Consider the following 18,022-nt stretch of genomic DNA (forward strand, 5'->3'; position numbering starts at 1 on the left):
TAGTTTTAACAATGCCAAGATTGGAACTTTGAAACTTGCCCTGTTTATATTTATTACTTCAAGCAAGAACACAGAGCACTGTGAGTAATTGCCTCTTCTTGCTTGCTTCAGACCTTCCTGACCTCCGAGACAAACCTCACTCAGTGCCCAGTGGTACCAAGCCTACTTTTCAAATAAACAATGCTGAAATATGTGAAGGGCAGCTGAATGCTGAGGAGAAGCTGTGATTTTGTTTAACATACCACTGTGGGCTTTCCCTGCCTATCAGCAGAAGGTTTCCAATGCTGGACCAGCATGGTCACAGGCATCTCCTATTTCTTTTTATAAATAAATTTTAAAAATAAAAATACATTCCAAATCCTGTAAGAACTATTTCCTTGAAGAACTCCTTGAAGCCTTCATCAGTTACTTCATCATCAGTAACTCAGCAGTTATTAGTCCCACCTAAAACTGTAACTGGGGGCCAATAACAAGAATCTTGTGTGCAATTTGGGAAATGTTGTCTTTGAATGAGGAAAAGTCCATGAGGACTCTGAGAACACCAGTCCTTACAGTCTTCTGCAATTTAGGGCAATTAGAGGAAGCCTTCCTCCCCTCCTAGACATAAGCTGTCGTTCCTGTTTTCAGATTTCTGGTTCCTCAGGATCAAGGCTGGCTTCCTGTGCAAGGCCAGCACTTCCAAGGGTTCATGACTGAAATGTCCAGGAGGAATAAAACTGCCTGGTGGACATAAGGCTACTTCCCAAAGGCCCAGCTTCCTATTTGTAAAGCAGCCTTGCCCAAACATACTGAAACATAAACTGCTGGCACTGTGCCCATGCTCAAAAGGCAATTGTTTGGCTGTGCAGGACAGCCTAAACAACTCAATTAATCACTGTGGACAAGGCTTTACCATGTATTTGCGCAATGCCTGGGACAATGTGGACTTGATGCTGACTGGAGCTTCCAGGCATGGCTATAGAATAAATTTAAAACCATTACATATATAAAAATATACAAATAACCAAATACAAACAAAAAAATGTTACATTATATACATATATATATATACATTTATATGTATTTCATATCTATAAAATATGAAACAAACATATAAATACATATTATAAATAATAGAATAGAAATATATATATATATATACACATATAAATAATTTGAGGAGAACCAGCAGCTTTTTACACTTGCTTTCCATGAACAACCAACCCGTTGACCTTTACTAACACGATGCCGTTGAGAAATGTAACAGGAGTGCCATGTTTGACAAGGGAATTCTGAATGAGATAAATCTGACTCTGAGCCTGGTTGTTCTCCCGGGTCACGTCTGCAGCGTGCGTCAGCAGCGGCCCAGGAGATGGGGATGCATTTTCCAACGCTGCGATTTACTCAGGAGCATTTTGTTTATAGAAAATGAAATTAAGTCTGAGGAATAAGTGTTTTGTGATGAATTATTCGCCTTGAGAAAGCGGTAGCATTTAGCTGCTATATTTTATTGACCTATATAGCACTTCTCACGGGTCCCACAACACGCTGTGCTATTACAAATGAGGGGTCTCTGCAGATGCTCCTGAAATACTGCTAGAAAATGTCACCTACAAGGATCTAGTATCATTCATCACCAAAATGAATGTGCCATCTGAGGTGTAAAGTAGCAGCTCTTTTAAGAGTAGCATGAAAACTACTGCTTAAGGAAGTAGGTGCCATTTCTCTCAGAGCCACACACTAGTTTAGGTGGCCAGATCTGATTTGTTCTGTTAGAAAATGGCATTAGCATGGCATTTTACCAGCCATGTTACGAATGTACCAGTCTTTTATTTTCTTTCAATAAAATGTGATTGTGAAACACTGTATTACCTCCTAAAACGTTTTTAAATGTGGTAGGCAGTTTTTTAAAGGAAAAGGAAGCCAGACACTTCACTCATGATTTGATTTTTCAATTGACATTAAACACTTAGTACCATTTTGCTCCTTGGGGAAAGAAAAAACCTCTTCCTTGGGCGAGCACCAGCTAAATCAGCATGTTATCTGTCTGCCCTCTGTGTGCCAGCTAGCAAGATCTAAGGCAACCAAGTGGCAGTTTGTTAGAGATCTCCTCCAAGGAACAACAATATTGCAATTTCTATGCATGCAAGCATACGCATCATACATATTACACACAGGCACACCAAATGATTTAAAGCATGGTTTGGCTTTTAAAAATAGCATCTTATTGTCTATTAATCATTGTCCTTGGAAGTTCTTTCATCAATTCACAGGCCCTCTTCGGCTGTGAATGCCAGCAACGATGATTTCACAAGCTGGGATGATGAAGACAAACATTAACTGTTGTTTACAACTACAGTGGCTGTTGATTAAAGAAAAAAAATCCTCGAGGAGTCACAAGAACTCTGTCTGCAATCTGCCTGCTTATCCAGCCTGCCCTGGAAAAGTGCTTGTATAGAGCTGTAAGCCAAACTGGAATCTGAGAACTTGGGATCTGCCCTCCTGGAAGCGGCAGCGGCAGCGCCGGGCAGTGCTGTGCCCGCTGGCTGCACCCATGGATGGTGGGATGCTGGCAGCAGGATGCCTCTGTTGTGTGGCTGGGAATGGGCCCCCTTCCATGGCTGGCATGCCAGGATCACCATGATCCCATCTAGCTAATCACACTAGTATAAATCCATGCCCTGTGTCTCAGACACCCTCTTGGGATTGCACTCCCTCTGCAACAGAAGTTGTGCCGCATCTGACGTGCTACAGCCCCTCATGCAATATAATCTAACTAATTAAAATAGAGGCTTGGATGGAATGATGTCCGTTTCATCCCAACTAGGAACTAGATTCCTTAATGAAATCCCTTTAAAGGAACTTCCACCACCTTCTTATGTTGCCCAGTGCATGCTGAGGAAGGGTTTGGGGAGCTTTGCACTTGTTCTGTACCATTTAGACAGGATGTATTTAAGGAAGCAACTGCTTCCTTCCATGATTACTGTATCATGCTGTATTTATACAGGGCTCTGCGAAATTTCAGCCAAAGCACTCAGGCATCTCAGATGTACAGCACCACAGTGAGAAGAGAGGATGGAGACAATTCTTTCCTACCCAGAAAAGACATCCTAAGACTCCAGAGAGTGCTTACCTGTACACAGTATTTTCTCTGTGTAGGTCTTCCAAGCCACAAAGAATCTCTGCTGCATAAAACAAAGCTCTTTCCTCCTCGAAGCCTGGGTTTCCCATGTTGTAGATATGAAACTTCAGGTCACCTCCGTTCATTATGGTCAGAACTAAACACAGTGCGTCCTTTGTTTCATAGGCATAGGCTAAATTGACCTAGAAGAACATTTGTAGCACAGTCGTGACATTTCAGATGGCTGCTAAGAAGGAAGTGCTAGCTTTGCATTAAAGATTTTCTCCAGAAAATGAAAAAATTACATTGACTGAATTTGGTCAATGGGCTTCCTTACAATGGCAAACATGCATTAAAAAAGCACAGAAAAATCAGATGTTAGGATTTTACAGATTGATTTGTGGAATCCAGCCTATTTATCACCAGAAGCCCTCAAGGCTCAGATGGCTTCAGAGACTGGACAAACATACTAATTCCAGGCATATTTTCCCATATATGAGAAATCTTAGTAATCAAGGGAATCTACACCTCCTGCTGCACCATTTTGCATCTCAGTGAGTTCCCTGGAAGGCTCAGATATCCCAGCCTGGGGTGATCAAATGGACCACCACAGAGACATGAAGGTCATCATCATCCCTGAGAGGCTCTGGTGGGTGCCCAAGGAAAAATCAGGCTGGCCAAAATCTACTCATCACTTTTAAATATGTTCTATCCTCTTGGCTTCTACCAGAGGTAAGTAAACATCTTGCATCTGTTGTATACACAGAAACAAGTATAAAGAATATGACACATGCTGAGATAACACCTCTCTCTTTTTATTATTTTTTTTAATCTAAGGCAAGTTTTAAAGGGGGCACAAGAGCTGGTGTGACTCAGGAGAGCCCTGCATCAGGGAGACCAGCTCCACTTCACTGCTTAGATGCTTCTACAAGCCAGTCTCATCTGATCTATTTGGGTTGAATCTCCTTCAGTCTCCTCCAAGCACCTCTCTCCCAGACCCTGGGAATTCAGGTAATCACGCTGGATAAGAATAGCTCAGCCTGGTGCAGCTGTGATGCAAGCCAAGGCTGCAAAACACATCGTGTTCCCATGGCAGGCACAGGCCCCTTGACTGCTGCATTTCTCATGGACCAGAGACTAAAATGAAACTCGGCAAAGGTACATGGAGCAGGGCTAAGGTGCACAGCAAAGGCATTCAGCTTCCAGCACCTTTCCAGGAGCAGGAGATGGAGGAGACACTGGATTCAAACCAGAACAGTGCTCAGCAGGCGAGCAGGGAGCCGAGTGCCACGGAGCTCAATACTCACTACAAACTGACTATTGACTTTTTCTAAAATCTGCTTCTCATTGAGTGCCATGGATTCGCCTTTCCTCTTCTTTATCCTCTTCTTCTCTAATCTCTTGCAGGCGTACATCTTCCCCGTGGCTCGCACTTGGCAGGCGCAGACCTGCGAATTGAGCAGAACAATTGCCGGGTAATTCGAAGCAAACGCTGTGTCTGGGCTGCACTTTACTCCTCACCATCTCCTCTGATTTAGTCCTTTTAAGGCGAGAGACGGCGGCTTAGCGAGCCAGGCCTAGGGGGGGGGGCAGCTGGGGGACTGACTACTGTTTCCAAACCTGCTGTGGAATATTGGTTTAATTATTTCACTTTCCTCCGCCTGCTTCCTCTCCCACCTCCCTTTGTCTGGGCAGATTGTAATCTCTCAGTCTGCACCTCCTCTGCCTCTGCTGCCACCTCCAGACACCAGGAAAATACACATAAGGGTGTGACCCTAATTCCACTGTGAACGCAACAGATGAACACAAAGTAACTCTCAAAAGTGTCCTTTTGAGATCACAGTGTCATGAGGGGTTAAGTAGAACTGTCAGCAATTAATGAAACATCACAGGCTCCTGTACCTGCAGCGCCTAAAAAGTAAGAAACACTCTGAACAGAAAGTTTCAGAATTACTCACCTCCCCAAAGCCGCCTTTCCCCAGTACCCTGTACTGCCGAAATGTGTTTTTCGTTACTGGTTGCCTGGAGGAAAATAAAATAAATAAATAACCCCCCCCACCACCACACGATGTTTAATTCACTCTCTGTGATTTATTTATTTCAGAGCATACTTTTGAAAAGCAAAATAGATAAATATTACATAATCCCATTATTTCAAGGTAATCGTATTATATAATATAATATATAATGATGTAATTACATTACTTCAATACTATGTATGGCTTGAACTTTTCAATTCCAACATATTAAGCTGTAATAAAATACAACACATTAGTGAGTCATCAGTATAATTTCTACTAGCATGTTACGACCAAGGAGGGTTCTGAATCTCCATTATACAGCCTTGGCCTCTGTTAAGCAAAGAGGAAGCTTGAGATCTTCCAGTAAGATATTAATACCCATGACATATATAGGATGGGCTAACACATTGCTTTGCTTGGCCTGCAAGATGAGAAAAAGTGATCCGAAATTCAATCCACCAGAAAATACTTCTGGCGTCTTAAACAAAACATGGAACTTATAGGAGTCAAAGGCAGAAACAATGCTGGGAGCAGCAGAGGTGGATTTATGTGTCATTTGCAGGCTGGGAGAGCGGGAAGACAAGGTCCAAGCCAGTCCATTCCCTCTGGGCTACTTGCTTCCTGGGGGAACATCACGGGCAAGAAGGCCGTGATGGCAAGAGCCAAATTAAGGTTAAATAAGTCTGTCCCTGAGGACAGAGTGCTCCACAAAAATCACTTGACATGATCCCTATACAATCTCCCAGGCTTCCCACAAAATCTGCTCTTCCAGAATGGCTCCAACTCTAGAGCCAGCTTTTACTTTGCTACTGTAAAAGTTTTATAACATGACAGAAGAAGAATTCTAGGTTCAGCGAGATCCCATTTTGTATCCACCACTCCATCACCAAGGTTTTACAAGGATCCTAGCAGTGGATACGAATATTCCTGTCATCCTTGTTCCCCTCTGGCAGGCAGCCAGCCGGCAGAGGGAGCACAGTAACGTGGCTGTTCCCACCACAGGGATGATGAGGTTGATGACAATGAGGAATAAATGCCAAAATGAATCCTTTCATTAATGCCCATTATTGAAGAATAGTATGCAGAAAGTCAAAACTAGAAGAGGAGAAGATGTTATTTTCAGTTTTCCATGAGGCTGCTGCAAATGCTTTTGGGGTTAAAAGCAACAATTAGTTGTGATAACTACATGTTCAGCAATGTCCCTGGAATAAATGGACTGTGTCACTGCTCGTCTGGAGCCAGCAGGCTGTCAGGAGGTGTTGATCACTCCATGCTACTAACATCCCTTTGCTAATCCTAAAAACAATTCTACCAGCTTCTTAAACCAGGCATATCCAATAGCTTGTCACACATGTTGGGGGAATGGAAAAAAAAAATCCTCAAAGCGTTTCAGAAAATTCCTTATCCCGAATGTGAAAATAGATAGGAAATAGCCTGGCTAGGGATGAATCACCCAATGTTTTTTTAATTGAAATGGAAGAGCAAATGCTGGGCTCAGGAAAGATGGCATGTGGAGCATGTCTTGGCAAGAAATGGCTCTTCCCTCTGCCCACCCCTCTTGAGCAGCAGCTTTGTAGCTTTCCAGGGAGAGGAACTGGCAGCTCCTTTGATCTGGAGGCATCCTGCTGACACTCACCGCTCATGGATCCGGCCCTAACTCATCCGCCGTAATTAATTCCATTTGTGGAAAATGGGGCTTCTCTCAGCTCAAGGTCACTGTCACCCAGCAGTGACCGTCTGCTACAGCACTCCCTGACAAGGGAAATGCACAAGCCCCTTTCCTTGCAAATTAATACACACTAAGGCTGCCTGCTTATTGAATGTGCTCAGGAATGTCCAGCCAATAAATACAGTGAGAGGACCTATCCGCCACATTTTTCTCTGTTTAGAGTGATTTAATAACAGTGACAACTGGTCCAGACAAAATGTCACCACGTTCAGAGGGTAGCTAAACAGAAAGACAGATGAAGTTGCTGAATGCACATTAATCATACCTAATATGTTTAATGTACCTAAGACCATTAAATGGTCGAACACTGGAGCTGTAGAAGCAAACATTATCTCAACTGTCAGAATTTGAGCATATTCTACAGACTTTTCATGGAAAGTAAAAATAAACCTTTTTATTTATTTTTATTTAAAAAAAAAATCTTGTGACACTTACCTTTCCAACCACTTCCACTGGAGAAACCTGTCGAAGTACATGCTGTTTAGGTACTCTTGGAATGGCTCCCCACTGAGGTGGTCAAGGACAGATCTATCTCAGATGAAAAGGATATATAAGCATTTTATAATCCTGAACTTGGAGCAAAAGAGAAACAAAACAAGAGGAGAAAAATCCAGACATCTTGTATGGTAGGATTATGTTACTTTTACTTTATTTTGTACTTTATTTTACTCACTGTTTCAATCTAGAAACAAAGTGATGTGCTTGATGCATTTCATAACAGGAGGCCTCATACAAGCTGAATACTGGTGATGCTCGCTGAAAATTCATAGGGCAACTCCCACTGGCTTTAATGGACTTTTACAGAGGCTGTTAGCCACCAGACACCGAATGTCTTTGCTTCTATGTGTAAACTGAAACAACACCCTCAGGAACTGAGCTCCCAAACTTTGAGGGACATTTACATCTGGATAGAAAATTTCTGGCTGAAGCCCATTTCTGTCAAAGAGGGACGATCAGAGGCATCATTTTGAGTAAAAAGATCCATTTCAATTCCTGCTGTAGAGAAGCATTAGTACTTGTGACTAAAGTCAAAGGGGATCTCCTAACAGCTATGTGCTTCATAGGAAAAAACAGAGGAAAGAAAAGTCTGAACAGGAATGTGGATTTGCTTCTGGATTGAGAAAAGAATTTTGGGGCTCATGCAGTGGATGTACTGTTTTGCATAATGGAAGGAATAAAGGAATAAAAAGGTCAGTCTGCAAATGTGAGAACAAAGTCTGTTGCTCGTGACAGGCAGCAAAGAGTCAGAGAGCATCAGGCACCCCGTCAGAAAGGCCAGAGGTTTGGAACTAAGAAAACATGGGCTGAGCTGGGTGTTGCCTAAAATGAAGGTGGTTGTGTTGTTTAACAACTGCTGGTGTTGGTTCCTGCCTTGCTTACTGGGGCTCCTGCATCCACCTCTACTGGCAGCCCTGGCAGGACAGAAGCTGGGTTTGGATGAAAAATGCTCAAAGAAATGAGCATCTCTGTCTGGGTGTATACAGACACATCTGTGTCAGTGTCTAAGGGCACACAGACACATTTCCAGATCTTGCTGGAAGGAGGAAATCCTCTCTGAACAACTACTCTTGTTTGGGAATGGATAGTCTATGCCTTACCCTGGGGCAGTTCTCTGAGCAAACAAGTCACCATGAGTTATGTGTCTCCTCAGTTTAGTTCCTCCCTGTTCATGAGCTAGTATTTTCGGAATTTCTCAGCTGTTGCAATATTTTATTTTTTTTTTAATTCTTGCACCATCAATTTGGAGAAGGCAGGTGCACATGTTCAGTATGCACAAGTCAAATTGTTGCTGTCTTCATTAGCTTTGACTGGACATAGATCATAACAGTTTCCCCTCATGGATTAAAGATTACAAAATAAAAAGTAAGTCTTAATCTGCCTTAACAAATGTCCAAATTCAACATCAGAATTCTAGGTGAACTTGGAGGAGGGCAGGAGCAGACAGTCAAAATATTAAGTGTAGAAGCAGAAGTTGTTATACACACTCTTTTTTTGCAGACTGATTTTTATCTGTGAAGATGTGAATGAAACTCATCCCATCCCTGCTCCTACAGGACAGCAGGGCTCATATTTGTATGTATGCCTCCCTTTTCTGGTCTGACTGTGAGACCTTCCAAAATTAACATCATTCACTACCAGTAAATACCAACAGCAAGTTTTTAAAACTTCCTTTTGACCTCATTTTAGTCCGTGTGAAATGATCAGCATATTTATTAACAAGGTCCCAAACCTGGCTCATTCCTGTGCTTCAGCTGGGATGAAGGAAGGAGCCTGCATTAAGTGGTGTCCAATGCTCGCCCCTTTCCATTCAGTTAATTAAAAGCTGCACGTATTTTAAAAGAACAATAGCTGCCTTTCAGCAGTTGTTTGCTTTTTAGCTCTCCTCTTTGGCAACAACAAAGTGCATTTTAGAGGGAACTGTGAGCTTTCAAACCGATTGGAGAACTGGAAACAGGCACCGGGGGCTTTGTGTTGAGCACAGCTCTGCCTTTGTCGCTGGGACTGGCACCCACAAGTGGTGCGAGCTACAGAGCATCTCTACAGGACACCAGGCCAATGCAAGGAGACTGCCGGTGCTATAAGGGAAGGCCAGAAATAACCCACAGCTCCTACCAACGCAGAGAATAACTGAAACCAGAAAAGGTCAATGAAATGAGTCAAAACAATGAATGACAGCGGAGCAAATTTTACAAATCCCCATTACATCACCCAGGGAAAACAAACCGCGCTCAGCCAGAAACCACATGGGCCCGCGTGCGATGATCCCTCCTTTTCATATTTTTATTGGTTTATGATCTACTGGCGTGGACGCGCTCGGGGCAGGGTTTGCAAATGCAGATTGCATACCTGGAGCTTTAGCACATAATGGCACAAATCGCTGCAGAAACTGATAAGCCTTTTCCCAGACAAAGGGTGAAATAATGCACGTTCGTTTGAACGCCACAGACAGACAGAAAGCATTAAAAAAGCCCCGTTCTCCTGGTGAAGATTTTCTGGAAAAGCCATGCGGAGCAAGTTTGCACATTCCTCTGTCTAAATGGACTGTATAGCCACTTAATTTTTATTCACTTTGAAACAGAGATGTTTTCTTTGGATACATTATCTTTGTAGCTCTTTTCACACAGCATGAAACCCACGGCTGGTTTACTTGGCTAGAACACTCTGTCAAATACCTGAAACAGTAAGTGCCTGTGTGTAGTGTATATAATGGCATGGAAATATTTATTATATTTTGTTCAGATGAAATGACTTCACCGCTTGTCAGCTCTGCCTCTAGGATTGTGAGCAGGAGCCAAAGATACCTGCCTCAGGTTCAGACTGAAATGTCTCTGTCTGACACATTCCTTACAAGCTGCTGGCTGCAACCCTGTGATGTTCGGGTGTCGTGTTATACTTACTTTGTACAGGGAGAGAACAGCTCTTTGCAGGGGCTGTTTTCGAGCTTCTCCTCTGTCTGTTGGATAAGTTCTCGACTGACTTCGGGCACATAGGCTGGAGACTGGGGAGAAAAGAGAGGGGCACATTAACTCTGTGACGAGGTGCAGATTCTCCTCTCTTAACATGTGAGAGGCACATTCATTATTTATGCCCCGAGCTGCTGCCATTCAATTCCAGCGGTTGTGTAAAAGCAAAGGAGCTTTACGTCAAAGAGCAGTAAAATAGGATACCGTGGCAACTCGCTCCACATTCCACTCTATCCTCACATTGCTTTTCTGCCTTCTCCTGTACCTTCACCTCCTTGCCCAGCCTCATGAATATGCAGGACCCACTCCTTGCCAATTCTTTGAACTGCTCCCTTGCATCCCATGAAAAATGTGCTGGCCTGAACTGTGTACAGGCCATTCTATTAAACAAAAGAGAATTTGCCCAGTGTTTTCACTTCATGGGTGATTCATTGTGCAGTCTGAAAAATCCATCTTTCTTTCTTTTTTTTTTTTTTTGTTAACCAGCAAAGCAAAACAAGAGCGGAGCATTGGTACTTACTGATACAGATCTACATCTAACATAATACAAAACATAAAAAGATGTTCACAAAAGTATCTGGACACCTTAGTTCATCCTTAGAATGACAAAAATAATTCAGCAGCTTCAAAATAATAATTTCAAAAAGGAACTTTGCCAAGCAAGCATATAAACTCTTTTCATCCTCTCCTCCCTTTGGAGAGAATGTATATTCAGCCCTTCAAAAAGCCCTTACCAAAGAGAGGTCTCTTGCAATATGCCTTGATGGTTAACCAGTTTAGGACTTTTGGGACTAATTACCTAAAAAGACAGTTTTTTAGGCAGTCACATTTTTACACATCGCCTGTATACTGTAATTATATTACAAAGTGTATATTTGTGTGTGTGTGCACCTATTTACAGGCATTTCTCCCAAGTACATGAAAGTCCCTTTATATAACCAATTGGATTTGGGTATTTTCAATAAACCCAGCCATAGATGATAAAATCCTCTTTCCTTGCAGAAGCTTTAATGCTCAGTAACGTCCCCCATCCATGCCCACAACCACCAGATGTGCTGAGTGGGTGGGTCACAGAGCATCATCCCTCATTCCTGGCCAGATGTTCTCATTAACTCACCCCTAGTTAGAGATGTCTTGGCAAGCACTGAAATGCATTGCAGGCAGAGTTCAAAAACACTGGGAATGAGGACAGAGGAAGGGGCAGAGGTGGAGCCAGAGAAAATCTCCAGCATGTTGAAAGCTGAATTAAGTCTTTTATCTTTTCCTTCCCACTGCTGAAATGTGAATATGATCCTGGTTGTGACACGAAAAAGTAAGTTTGTTCCACTTGAATGTTTTTAAATAGGAACATGGTTTACAGAACTGTCTGTGCATGCTGTGTTATGCACTCTCACTGCTCAGCCTTGACAGGCAATCTGCAGAAGGTGCTACGGATACCTCTGACCTTGCTGAAATGTTTCCTCATTTCCTCAATATATTCCTCTATTTCCTCGTCAAATTATATCTAGGGGACACCCACTTTTAATCACAGGCAGAGTAGATTACTAATAATTAAGAATTCTTGTCTCATGGTTTCTTGAGAGGTAGGTAAGCCCCTCATGTTATCATCTAAAAGATAGGGAGACTGAGACAAAGCCAGATTTTCTCAGCCTGCTTGACCACTGAGGTAAATATACATGCCCACAATGAAATTAAGTCCCCATTTTAGCTCAAGAAAGTAAATAGAGGCAAGAGGGAAGCAATGAAAGAAGTAGGAAAAAACCCCAAAAGTCCTATTTTCCAGTCCTACAGCACTGAAACTACTGGGGGAAAAGACAGGGAAACAGATTAAAACAAAGGCTTTAAAGGAATATTCAGATATGAACAAAAGCCTAATGATTAGCAGTATTTCAGTTGATTTTGGCTAGAAACCAGATGAATGAATACCTGTACAATTTATGTACTCAGTGGATACACATTTGCACACACATGCTCACTGGTAGCCCAGAGCTGGTACGTGGCTATATGAATCCACTGGTCTGAGCCCCAGTCCAAGATGATCATCTCTCTGACTTACAGGGTACAGAAACACCCATGAACTCCACAGTCTTGGTACTGCTGTGGACCAGGAGTGTCTTCTGATGTGAATGGAGCAGCACTTCTGCAAAATCCATACCGGGGCCTCTAACTGAAGTTACTATTGATTACATCTGGAACTTGTTGTACATTTAGAGGTCAAAACTAGAATCCAAAAGCTAAGTACTAAACTGCACAATTAGTCATTTAGACTAGTGACCTGATTCTTACTCATGCCAGGCAACTCCCATTTCCCACTGGACATTAATTTCCCAGTGGAAGGTAAGCTGCCTTGAGGTTAGTGTTGAGGATCATGCCTATGACACACTACTAGAGTGCTAGTTCCATCAAACTTTGTCTGAGATCAAAGGACATTTAAAAAAAAATTATAAGCATCAGCTAACTCTTATTCATAAAGAGGAAATTAAATTCTTGTAGTGAAAGGGGGGTAGAATGAGCAAAATAAATGGTAAGACAATGCGGGAAGTATTTAAAAATGACACAGACTGTGATTCCTCTTTCCAAGTTTGTGGGAGAGACAGTCATCACTTGGGTTTTCAAAACCACTCATTGCTGACCTCTGAGTCTTTAGTTCCTCTGAACAAACTGGGAGCAAGGTAACAATATCAAGGTAGGCAAAGACATGAACACACTGAAATCCTGTGCATGGACTGAAGCCTTACAGAGCAGTGCAAACACTTCCCTAGACCACTCCATTTTCCATTACAAGAAAAAGAGCTGGTTTTTTTTTCCACAGGCTGATAATTTCCAAAGCTTCTGTAGGCCCAGCAAAGCATTTCGTGTCGTTCTACAGCCCCTCACAGAGTTCAGGGCACCATGTGCCTGGGAGAAACAAACCCAACCCTTTCCAACTCTGCCTACAGTTCTAGGGAGCCTTTGTATGATCCTTCCTGAGATTTTCCTTGAGACTTCACAGTTCCCACTGCTCCCATTAAATAGCCACGGCTGCCATTTTCTGTGTGTGAATACAGGGCATACCCACAGCCTTCAGAAGTTCAAACAAAGCCAGAAACAATTACAAACCAAAACCCAACCCACCAACCTACTTTTGCTCCCCTGGAGAACAATTAGGTAGCACAGGTTATGCGTGCAAGGAAGCATTTGGATCCCAAGAGTGAAAGCTTCCAAAGGTAACACTTTGGCCATTTACAGATGAAAAAGTTGCTTCTTCCCTGGAGGGGTGCAGAAGATTTCTGCAGCCACAATGAAATGGTTATTAACACCATTCTCCTGCTGCATTATGGGCAATGGCTGTAAAAGCAAATTTGGCTTTTACAAGGGAACAGAGACACCTTTTCCAACATATTAAATGTCCTGTGGCAGCTAGGAGAGCCATACACCATGATTAAGACCATTACATCTGAGCTTGTGACAAAGAATATTCTGCTAACTCTTCAGAAACACCTGCAGAAACCAGTTACACCTTCTTGCATTCAAAACAAAACTCTGGGGAGTTATAACAAGTATAGTCCCATATTTCCCCTAATGGCTGTTCTGTTTCCTGAAGGCAAAGAAAGTCATTGTTGATCTCGTGTACGATAATGTAAATCAGAAATTATGCCAGGCAAATCAACTGATTAACACTAGGGTAAAGCTGATGGAACTGAAACCAGATTCATGGCAACACAAGATGTGCTTAAATTGATCCTACAACAAAATTTTCTCTCATCACATTATCCTTTTTGACCAGACATTTTAATAATAGTCCAAAAGTCCACACTACTTTTACCAGGTTTTAACCAAAATCTCCTACCTCCCATACCTTCTCCTTTATGGCCAGAAACTGAAAACCTTTGTACAAATATTTTGCTGGCAAAGAAATATCTCAGTTTTATGATACTCTCCCATTTAATTTTTAAGAAAAGAATGCCACTAGGAATAGTGTTAGTGGTTATTTGAGAAACAAGAAATGGATATTCAGTTACTTCTGAGTGCCATTAGCCCGCCCTGAGAAAAATCTCCACTTCTAAATTTTATTTTTTCTGTATTTATAAGACAAAAGAGTTCCTCTCAGCTGCTCTTCCCTTTCTGTAAATGGCATGAGAACAGCTGATATGTCTCACACATGCTCAGGGTTAGTTGTGTTCATGCCTACAAAAAGTCTGGATGCCAGCAGAGTCCTGTCCAGCAGCAGTGCCTGGTGCTGCCCATGACCTGGCACCCCAGTGAAGTACTGAAAAGTAGAAAAAAAAAAAAAAAATCTGATTCAGATCAGACGAAAGCTTCCAGGCTGTGTGACTCCCCATTATCTGTTACTTTGAATGTCATGCTCCATAGCTACACTTCAAAACGTGGCCTCTCCTTTTCTGACAGCTCTGTAACTTTTGCTACAGGCTATTTCACTCAGACCTCCAAGACCCAGCCCTTGCTGAGTTCACTGAACAGGACAGCCAGCAAATAAACCTTCTCCTAAAGTCACCTCTGTGTGTTTGCCATGGGACTCACAACATCTCTCAGACAGTGATTCCCCTGTGACTGTGTGGGGGACATCCGACCTTCTGTTGATCTATCAGCAAATCAAATTCTTTATCAAACAAGCTGAAGTGCTGGCAGTACCAGGGGAGGCATTCAGAAGACCTTCTCTTTTACTTTTTAATGAAAATCTGTTATTTGTTCTACCTTTTCTCATGAGAGAACTTCCAAATGTTTACAGTGCATGACCTCGGTCAAGGTGTGGTGCACTACAGGTGTTGCCTCCAAGCCTGTGGAGGTGAAAGCAGGCAGCCAGCAAGCAGAGATTGGCACTTTCAAGGAGCAGAAGCATTTTTCTGGCAGCCCAGAAGCTGGGGTTCACAATTCTGGAAATGGGGGTGAGGTGAGAAGCAGGTGTCCCCAGGTATTCTCAGAACTGCACAGAGCCCAGAGCAGATGCACGCACAACACGAACCTGCATGGGCCGAGCTGGTTCATTGTGTTTAACGCTGCTGTTTCCACAGGAAAAGTGCCCAAGTGACCAAGTGGACTGAGAGGGATGTGTTGAGACTCCAGCTAAAGACATATCCAGCTGGGGTCACCACCATTTGAGAAACCTATAGAGCACCAAGTGCCTGGAGAGTTAAGAAACATGCCTAGGAAAAAGAGCCCAGAGGAAAGCACCGAGGAACTAGATCCGTTTAGTCTGGAAAAGCAAGGGTGAAACTTGATAAAGGTCTTATAATATAGAAATGTTTTTAATAAAGAGGGCAGGGATCAATTATTCTGCTCTGCACTGGGGGAATGATGTGAAGAAATCTACTTAATTGGATATGAAGGCTTCTTATTCTAATTTTTCACACAGGGAAGCAGAAGAACAGGCCTATGAATATTGTGGAATCTGTTCTCAGAGGTCTGAAAGACCTCCAAGGGCACTCAGACATCTGTTGATCATCTAAGTGTATTTGATCTCTGTTCAATGCAAGAGGCTCTTGAGCCCTTTCCCAGTCCTTTGTACCAATGATTTTGCAAAACACTGGGCTTCATAAAACATAGGCACATGGCATGGCCCTGAGAACAGATGAGGAAGGGAGTTTGTACACTGAGTGCTCACCAAAGGAAACCTGTAGCTCTGAGTAAAGGAATAAGAATCCTCTTTGCAAATGAACAGTCCCGCTTCAAAGACTTGTCTCAATCATCACTGTGTCCCAAAAAAACAAATGACATGGATTGCAGAACCCTGAACTTCAGACCAGAAAAAGGGAGAGCATTGAGTTTGGCCAGACTGACTTTGCAAGAAACAGAGCAGGTCCATAGTTCAGAGGTAATTCTTCATCCTTACACAGTGACTTCCACCTAAGGACCTCAAAATATTAAAGCTTCATTGCAGGATTAAATCTTTACGAGCTAGGTGGCAATCTCACAGTATTTTACAGAACAGTGAGCAGAAGGTTAAGAGATGTGTTTTGCAGAAGATCTGATCATCACCTGTGACTGAAATCAAAGAAGTCTCACTGAGCTAAACAAAAGCAAGATATGCTCAGATTCCTCAAATCAGTCTAATTGTAGCTTGCAATTAGTGAATAAAGAATAGAAACCTAGAAGTACAGGCTTTCATTTCATACCAGCTCCTGCCAGTGAATGTGAGTCATCAGGGTGCCTTAAAGCATGACTGTTCATCACTACAGAAACTATATGAACCAGAAAGATGCCACACTCTTTAGATTGAATAGACCTCATGCAAACTTCTGTCACAAACACAATTGCTTTCCTGGCAAGTTTCAGGCATGCAGCTGATACTGAAACATAATGAGTTATTTTAAAAGTCACTTGCGTAAAATAAATAACGTGCAGCATATGTTATGTTTCAGGTTATGAAAACATTCCACAACAAACTAGCTTAAAACAATTAAAAACGTTTCAGTCAATGGACAAAAGTTCAAGCTGTAACTTTTCTTGAGCTGTCTCTGCTTCCAAGCATTTGTCTTCATGATATGTGTATTTTCAGATGTTGACAGCAATGTTCCACATATAATCTGTTTGAAAATCTCCACACAGATTTGCCACTAGTAGAGACCTCAAAACGATGACAGAAACAGGCTAAAATGAACTTTTTGTGTGAGATGATGCATGATGGGACGAGAAGAGTTCATACACAAAAACCTGGAAATTCTGGCTTTATCCAGCAGTCCAAGCTACAGCTGGGGAAGTTCCGACCATGCAGCCAGGGACTGACTGAGGGAAAGTGTGAAGGCACTGACAGGGAGAATCCAAAATCCTTGAGGTTGGGAAAGACCTTTAAGATCACTGAGTCCTATCATGAAATTCAGAGGAGAGCAGCGGATGAGGAGATGGAATGTCTGGGCTGTATTTTGATTTTGGGAAATCAAAATTGGGCATTCCCTTGGTGAGGGAAAGGATCCCAGCACCGTCACAGCACACGCAGTCTCCTAACGCCCTTTGGTGCTACGCACAAAAATGTTGGAACATTCTTTTGCCTTTCCCTGTGTCTGATCTTATCTGTTCAGTTTTAGCTGTAAGTGTAGTAAACAGCCAATTCTACATCAGGAGCAGCTTTAACTAATCAACTTCTGCATTTTCTTTTTTACTATTTATTTTCCCTGCCACAGTCATTTGGGTCTGTATGAGGCGAACCAGTGAAGCAAAAGGCTTCATAATTCCAGGATATTTGCGGAGATGACAGATGTAGGAATTGGCAGTGAGGTGGATGGGGAGTATGGAAGGCCCCATGTTATTAGTAGCAATTTATCTATTGCAACAGTGTGCAGACATGACACCTAAGGATGGGGGCCCGTAGTGCCGGGCCCTACAGACACGTCATGAGAGCCAGAGCTTCCAAAGCAAACCAATCTCATCAGCCCTGGAGTGGGAGCAGGGGCCAAAGATATGAAATACCTCATCCAAGATTACAGAGAGGGTCAACGGCAAAGAAAATATTGAGCCTGATCCTCTTCCCTGACCAAATGGCATTTTCAGTATTGAGGGCAGGATCACTCGCTGGTATCTGCGGGAAGCAAATCAGCAGCGCCTGTCAGCTGTGGGGTTTGTTTTGTAGCTGCAAGCTGAGCTGGAGTCATGACAAATCTGTTTTCCCTCATATGCTACTAAGCTATCAAAACACATGTTGACACACAGAAAAATACAATGACTGGAGACAACAGAGCCCTCAGCAAGCAGCTGGGCATGCTCTTGCCTGGAG

The 18,022-nt window shown here is 42.7% G+C and overlaps 1 protein-coding gene across 2 annotated transcripts in view; it reads right to left on the minus strand.

The window, feature by feature from the left end:
* GRK5 (G protein-coupled receptor kinase 5) overlaps nucleotides 1–18,022 on the minus strand; it is a 155,291-nt gene that overhangs the window by 22,660 nt on the left and 114,609 nt on the right. The window contains exons 5-9 of one of the 2 annotated variants that reach the window (XM_032115881.1): nucleotides 10,249–10,349; nucleotides 7,286–7,378; nucleotides 5,059–5,122; nucleotides 4,408–4,548; nucleotides 3,113–3,303 (exon numbers count right to left, since the gene is read on the minus strand). In XM_032115881.1, the coding sequence (XP_031971772.1) occupies nucleotides 3,113–3,303; nucleotides 4,408–4,548; nucleotides 5,059–5,122; nucleotides 7,286–7,378; nucleotides 10,249–10,349 (590 nt within the window). Of the gene's footprint in view, nucleotides 1–3,112; nucleotides 3,304–4,407; nucleotides 4,549–5,058; nucleotides 5,123–7,285; nucleotides 7,383–10,248; nucleotides 10,350–18,022 lie in introns of both variants that reach the window. The other variant, XM_032115882.1, reaches the window with a different exon arrangement.

The sequence above is a fragment of the Corvus moneduloides genome, chromosome 8, assembly GCF_009650955.1.
Source record: "Corvus moneduloides isolate bCorMon1 chromosome 8, bCorMon1.pri, whole genome shotgun sequence".
Taxonomy (NCBI): domain Eukaryota; kingdom Metazoa; phylum Chordata; class Aves; order Passeriformes; family Corvidae; genus Corvus; species Corvus moneduloides.